Below are 7,819 nucleotides of genomic sequence, written 5' to 3' on the forward strand. Positions count from 1 at the left end.
AGAACATTTAAGGAGTAGCCCCTCCCCACTGGTCAATATGATGCTTGCATAGAACTGCAGCGTAATACAGGATAATAGAAGTAGTTTTACCAGTTTAACTTCACTGCTGGTATTGCTGTCCACCGAGATGAAGACTTAAAGGGGCTGTGTCACAATTTTAGTATCATTCTGTGACAGTTGATTTCACACTATTTACCACACCACATTACGAAGTTCATTTGGAAATTGGGTACCACATCATGAAGTAGCCAAATTACGTAGCAAGTTTATAGGAAATCAACTGCGAACTTTGAGATGTAGTTGTCAACTTTGGCGCAACTGAACTTCACAAGTTTGGTCAACACCCGGAGTAGTCAATCGATAAAAATAGGTATCAATTTATCAATCGATAAATCAATAAAAATTGGTAAATCTGATTTGATTGACATTGATTGTATCGATCAATTGGTAGAAATCTGTAACACACTCATTTAGTTTATCGATTTATCTAGATTTTACCGATTCCATCGCTTTTTATCGCAAGATACATCTGTTCTTCTGCTCATCCAAAAATGAAAACTGATTTCACGCAAACAGTGAATTTGTTGACAATTGAGCTGCAAAAATTGGGAGTCGGAGGATCAAACAATTTATTATCACTAGTCTTTTAAAAAAAAGTTTTAAAAAACCTTATCTTTTCTTTAAAACCTGCTTTAAAGTCTTCTTCGGATGGCTGATATTGGCCAGGTTTTTTATTTTTCCCAGTTTTTCAAAATTGTAGATCTGCCGCCCATTCAAAATAACCTCAGTTTCGCGTGTAGTTACTTCCCGGAGTAGCCAATAGATAAAAAACTAAATCGATAAAAATTGTTAGCGATCAAGTGATTTTATCGATTGATAACGGAAAACGGTGAAAAGCTATCCAGAGAAATCTTTTAGTCTGAACTTTGGGCATTCCTTTGATGTAATAATTATAAAACAGAACCGTTCCTGTTATTATGTACAAAAGGGTCACGGTTTTAGAGAGACTGTTGTGTCTGTAATAGTTTCCACATTTTTTATTTTCATGTTTGTTGATCAGTTGTTACTCGTGGATGAGTTTTCTCAGCTGCACTTATGCCAGAAAACAAAAATGTTGGAAGTACTGTTATAAATTGTTAAAATCATGAAAAATCAATAATATCAATTTGACACAGCAATTAAGTTTATCGATTTTAACCGATTTCCGTTATCAATGGATAAAAATCAGGTGATTGCCATCAATTTTTATTGATACCAAGTTTTATCGATTGACTACTCCCGGTCTAGAGTAACTTCTTTTCCCAGTTGCATTAATCACTGAGTTCTTGTCAAAAAAGTCCCTATTCCTGGGATCACAGTTACTGCAAACATCTAAATATTCTTCAAGTTTTTCTTGAGCATTCTCAGTAAAGCATTATTATATTATAAGTCTGTCTCTGAAATTCAATTATGGGCTTCAGCGAATAAGCTCCCATTAAATGAAGACAAGACTAAAGTACTCACGATCACTGGGAAAAGATGTGTGGCTAACATAAATGGAAGTGACATAGATGTTTTCGTAAACGGAAAACAGCTCAGTAATGTGGATTGTGCTACCTTATTAGGCGTAGAAATTGACAGCAAATTGTCATTTGATGAACATATTGAGAAAGTCTGTAAAAAGTTGGCCTCTAGAATCGCAATACTGTGTAAGATTCGAGCCTGTCTACCTCTTAAACAGCGACTTCAGTTTTATAATAGCATTATTCGCCCTGTTATGTCTTACGCTAACGTTGTTTGGGCAAATTGTGATAAAGAGTCGGTTTATAGGGTCTTAAGATTGCAAAAACGTGCGGCACGCGTTATTTCTTATGCCGATCGCATGACACCATCAGTTGCTTTGTTTAACAAACTAGGTTGGATTCCGTTTTATGAGCAACATAAGATAGATAAATGCATAATAATGTATAAGCGAATTAATGGGTATTTGCCGAATTATCTAAATGAACACTTAATTTTGAATAATAAGCGGCACTCCCGCAACACTAGATATTCAAGCATTAATGCTGTTTGTCCTAAATATAGAAGAGAAACAGAGGGAGGACGCTCTTTCGCTGTTTCGGCAACAAGACTGTGGAATAGTACACCAATTGAAATTAGGAAACTAGGTTCTGTAGCATGTTTTAAAAAGAACATGTTTGCCAAGATTTTTAAGGAACAACAATGTTTGCATCATTTTATCATTTACTAATTTTTTATTTTTATAAAATTCGAATCCTGTTTTATTTTAATTGTTTACATATTTTAGCTTACTATATTTATTAGATTGTAAATAGTTGTTTTATTTTATGAGGGCCACAAGTTTATTAGCCTTTGGCTATTAAGTGTTACCCTCTTTAAATAAAGGCTTTATTATTATTATTATTATTATTATTATTATCTCCTTTGGAACTATTGTCAACTTTTTGTATGAGTAAACCAAATCGAGTGTCACTACACGACTATTATTGAACCTTTGCGGGTCAATAACCTAATTCTTGACAAACTGTTTTTGTGTTTCCGTAGTATACATACTGTACTTGATCTTTGCCGTTCACAAAACTCTGTGTAGGGCCTTCCTGTATGTACAAATTGATCAACGAAATTGGTTACAGTCTTTCTCAGTAAATTAAACTGGTGCACTATTTGGAATGGTTTTGAACCCTCTAACCATTTGTCTACTGTCAATCATTTCACAGGCCTCACACGGTAACCCTTGCCCTATTTAGTAAAAGCATTTGGGTTCACTATGTTGCAGTTTCCTGTTTTTAAAAAAGATATGAAGTTGTGAAGTTCAGTAGCACCAAAGTTGACATGGTATTGGCTACTCTGCAACGTAGTATCCAATTTGCCAACAAACTTTGCAACATGGTGCAGTAAGGTCATGTGAAATCAACTGTAATTACACTTACACATGTCCATATCGCATTTGCTATGAAACTTGAGAAATTGCTTATCAATCACAGCTTTGTGTCAACAAACATATGTCTCCCAAGCATTATATCAAACATTGAAGACCAGAAAAATGAAATCTGGAAAACTGTCAAGCTAACAAGTTTCAAAAGGACCAATTGCAATCCTTTTCAATTTTCTTTAAGGCCGGCCATCTGTTCCTCATTTTTACACTAACAAAAATCTTTATTTGTACTCACTCTTGCTCTTTGCTTTGTTACTTAAAACTTCTTTTCATGTTTTGAGCAGTATTTTTATGTTTCACTGAGATTGGTGGTGGTTTCCACTGCTGTAGTTTTGACAAATTTCGTGACACTGCTCCTTTAAGTTGCTAAAAAGTACTAGTAGTTATTGATCAGTGGTTAAAGAAACTTAGATTTGGTATCAGGGCAGCTTACCTTGTCGTGCTATCTGTATTCTCCATCACAATATTCAGTCTTGGATATCCTTGGCACAATCAAACACTCAAATTATTCTTGACCATCACGAGGTTTTTGTCTCACATCCTGCCAGTGTCAGAAAAGGGTCGCTTTACGAGAAACACGTTATTTCGTCCTGTGTTACAAGGGGTTACAAGGGGTTACAAGGGGTTACAGGGGGTTACAAAGGGTTACAAGAGGTTACAGGGGGTTACAAGGGGTTACAAGGGGTTACATTAAGTTACACAGGGTTACAGAGGGGTACAAGCGGTTTCAAGGGGCTACAGGGGGTTACAAGGGGTTACAGGACGTAACAAGGGGTTACAAAAGGTTAGAGGGGGTTACAGGGGGTAACAAGGGGTTACAGAAGGTTACAAGGAGTTACAGGGAGTTACAGGGGGTTGAAACGAGTTACAAAAGGTCAAACGCAATTAAAAGAGGTTACAAGGGGTTACTAGGGGTTCGAAAAGGTTACAGGGGTTTATAGGGGATTACAAGGGGTTACAGAAGACTACGAGGGGTTACAGGGAGTTACAACTTGTTACAAGGGGTCACAAGGAATTAAAAGAGGTTACAAGGGGTGACAGGGTGTTACAAGGGGTTACCGAAGGCTACGAGAGGTTATAGGAGGATACAAAGAGTTACAGGAGGTTAGAAGGGGTTACAAAAGGTTACCAGGGGTTAAAAAGAGTGACAGGGGGTTACAGAGGGTTACAAGGGGTTACACGGGGTTACAGGGGGTTACAAGGTGTAACAACGAGTTACATTGGGTTACAAGAGGTTACAGGGGGTTAGAAAGGGTTACAAGAGGTTACAGGGGGTTACAAGGAGTTACAGGGGGTTACAAGGGGTTACAGAAGGTTTCAAGGGGTTACAGGGAGTTACAGGGGGTTAAAACGGGTTACAAAAGGTCGCAGGCAATTAAAAGAGGTTACAAGGGGTAACAGGGGGTTACAAGGAGTTACTGAAGGCTACGAAGGATTACAGAAGGTTACAAGGGGTTCGAAGGGGTTACAGGGGTTTACAGGGGGGTTACAAGGGGTTACAGAAGGCTACGAGGGGTTACAGAGGGCTACAAGGGGTTACAGAAGGTAACAAAAGGTTTCAGATGGTTACAGGGGGTTACATCGGGTTACAGGGGGTTACAAAGGGTTACAGAGGGTTACAAGGGGTTACAGGGGGTTACAAGGGATTACAGGGGGATACAACGGGTTTCAAGGGGTCGCAGGGAATTAAAAGAGGTTACAAGGGGAAACAGGGTGTTACAAGGGGTTACCGAAGGCTACGAGGGGTTATAGGGGGATACAAGAAGTTACAGGAGGTTACAAAGAGTTACAAGAGGTTACAGGGGGTTACAAATGGTGACAGGGGATTACAGAGAGTTACAAGGGGTTACACGGGGTTACAATGGGTTACAAGGGGTTACAACAAGTTACAGGGGGTTACAAGGGGTTACAGGAGGTTACAAAGGGTTACAAGAGGTTACAGGGGGTTACAAGGGGTTACATTAAGTTACACAGGGTTACAGAGGGTTACAAGCGGTTACAAGGGGCTACAGGGGGTTACAAGGGGTTAGAGGAGGTTACAAGGGGTTACAAGAGGTTACAGGGGGTTACAAAGGGTGAATGGGAGATATAGACGGTTACAAGGGGTTACACGGGGTAACAGGGGGTTACAAGGGGTCACAGGGGGTTATAAGGGGTTACAGGGGGTTACAAGGGGTTACAAGAGGTTTCAAGGGGTTACATGGGGTTACAAAGGGTTACAAGAGGTTACAGGGGGTTACACGGGGTTACAGGGGGTTACAAGGGGTTACATTAAGTTACACAGGGTTACAGAGGGTTACAAGCGGTTACAAGGGGCTACAGGGGGTTACAAGGGGTTACAGGAGGTTACAAGGGGTTACAACAGGTTACAGGGGGTTACAAAGGGTGAATGGGAGATATAGACGGTTACACGGGGTAACAGGGGGTTACAAGGGGTTACAGGGGGTTACAAGGGGTTACAAGTGGTTACATGAGGTTACAAGGGGTTACAGGGGGTTACAAAGGGTTACAAGAGGTTACAGGGGGTTACAAGGGGTTACATTAAGTTACACAGGGTTACAGAGGGTTACAAGCGGTTACAAGAGGCTACAGGGGGTTATAGGGGTTACAAGAGGTCACAAGGGGTTACAGAAGGTTACTTGGGGTTAGAAGGGTTTACAGGAGGTTGCAAGGAGTTACAGGGAGTTCCAGGGATTACAAGTGGTAACAAAGGGTTACAGGGGGTTACAAGGGGTTACAAGAGGTTACAAGGGGTTACAGAAGGTTACAAGGGGTTACAGGGGGTTAAAACGGGTTACAAAAGGTCACAGGCAATTAAAAGAGGTTACAAGGGGTAATAGGGGGTTACAAGGAGTTACTGAAGGCTACGAGGGATTACAGGTGGTTACAAGGGGTTACAGGGGGTCACAAGGGGTTCGAAGGGGTTACAGGGGTTTATAGGGGGTTACAACAGGTTACAGGGGGTTTTAATTGATCAGTTTCCTGGAAAATGATGAGAAGTTACTAGGTTCGATATTTCACTGTTTGGAAGGCTCATGTTTGATTGTCTGGTTGTCGGACTCTCGCTAAAATATTCAAAACACTTCTTATAATATTTAGGAAGACTGAATGGTAATATTCTCAAATCAAAGTCGCCCAATAGAAGGAATTTATCTCTAACAGGTTCGAAATAATGGGATAAATAGGCTTTCCAACTGCTTGAGTCGCCACTGGCAATTATCTTTACAGCACAAAATTAAAGGGAAGACTTGAGCCGCCGATTCTATGTCACTGATGAGACAAGATCTTTTCACTTTATCTTTACCATTTCAAATAAAGTTAAAAGTGTAGACTACGCGTGGGATGATTTTCACGCACGCTTGAAGTTCGCTCGCTCTCCTATCCCTGAGGAAAAATGGGGGACTACTCGTAGTCTACTAAAAGTGAGATTGTTCGCTTCTTTCATTAGCTAGACTGCGAGCAGTCTTTTCCTTTACAAAAAGTAACTCCACGCGCACATAAACCATGCACGCGCTAGCTGGGATAAGAGCGGGACGATTTCTAAGATAAAAAGCGGACTACAAGCAGTTTAGGGGCGGTTCCTCGCATGGGACCTTAGTCCCGTTGCACCTACCCGTTTTGGGTTTTTGCTTCTTTTTTTGGTGGGGGGGGGGTGTATTATAAATTTATATTGTATATTACAAGAGGAGTACCCAATAAAGCTGTGAAAAAAAATTATTTATTAGCTTCCTATCTAAACTAACTGCACGATACATTATTATGGGTATGACAAAGGTCAGGTGTAAGGATTTGTCATTCCATATAAAAAGTGTTAAATCATCAGTAAAGATTCCGAGTTTAACGTCATCATTATCTGGCACTGAAGATTTTTTTTTTCCATTCTTACCAGGAGCCATAATCGGGGTATGGCTCCTGATTCTTATGTATACTTATAGGTAATACCTCTAAGCAGATAATAAATAATTGAATAAATAAATAAGGTGAAAGCATGTCACCTTGCCTCAAAACTCGTTGAATCTGGGAAAAATCCAGTAGGAAATTCGGTCGAATCCATTACAAAGCACGCAACTTAAAATATCTGCGTAAACAGTATGCACCAAGATTATGATCTCTTGGTATGCACCTATTGCAAGAAAGATGGGCCAAAATTAAAAGTGGAAAGTGTTTTGATTTCATCGATCGACGTGATGAGCCTTTTGAAGTCTATCTCGGCGATCGTTGCCGCGATCGCTAATTGTTGTACTCAGACGATCGGCACTACGATCACTGAAAACTTGTTTTAGCTACTGTAGGGATGAACGAATGGAATCCTAGATTACACCTGTGTTACGTAGGACGTAAGGGAGGTGAGATTCGAGTGAGATCTCTTATTTATGAAAAAACATGCTTGAAAAACGTTTACAAAGATTGAAACGTTCACTTCGCATCGTGTTAACCTAAAAAGTAACTAATAATTATCTGGTATGTGCCCAGTGTGATTCTTTACAATTATATTTTTGCCATATTTCTTGCAGCCAGTGGAGGGGGAGGTCCATCTCCGAGCTGAGGAGAAAACAGAGTCAGATCGGTACAAAATACAATGCAAAGTGTTTACTAATGGACCGTTCACATGGGTGATTTTATTGTAGGGCTTATCACGCAACTAAAGTGGTTGTGGTTGCACATCCAAATTGTGCGTGTAAACAGTCGGGATTGCAGCGCGATTTATCCCAGCTAAGTGGCCACAAATTCAAAAACGAAATCGAAAATGATCGAAATCTAGTGCAACGTTTTAGCGATTGTTGCTCGAAATACCAGTTTATGTCCGTCATTTCTGTTTATAAGCTGCCCAAAATACCGCGCTTTATAAAAATTACAGAGATTGCCGCTCTTGGCGCGCGATAA

General features: G+C 40.1%; 1 protein-coding gene across 1 annotated transcript in view; it reads right to left on the minus strand.

The window, feature by feature from the left end:
* Positions 1-6,631: 6,631 nt before the first annotated feature.
* LOC140947638 (tyrosine-protein phosphatase non-receptor type 11-like) overlaps positions 6,632-7,819 on the minus strand; it is a 30,297-nt gene continuing 29,109 nt past the window's right edge. Inside the window, exon 14 of the mRNA XM_073396796.1 lies at positions 6,632-7,477. Coding sequence (XP_073252897.1) covers positions 7,424-7,477 — 54 coding nt within the window. The 3' untranslated portion in view covers positions 6,632-7,423. The remainder of the gene's footprint in view (positions 7,478-7,819) is intronic.

The sequence above is a fragment of the Porites lutea genome, chromosome 1, assembly GCF_958299795.1.
Source record: "Porites lutea chromosome 1, jaPorLute2.1, whole genome shotgun sequence".
In the NCBI taxonomy this organism is placed as follows: Eukaryota; Metazoa; Cnidaria; class Anthozoa; order Scleractinia; family Poritidae; genus Porites; species Porites lutea.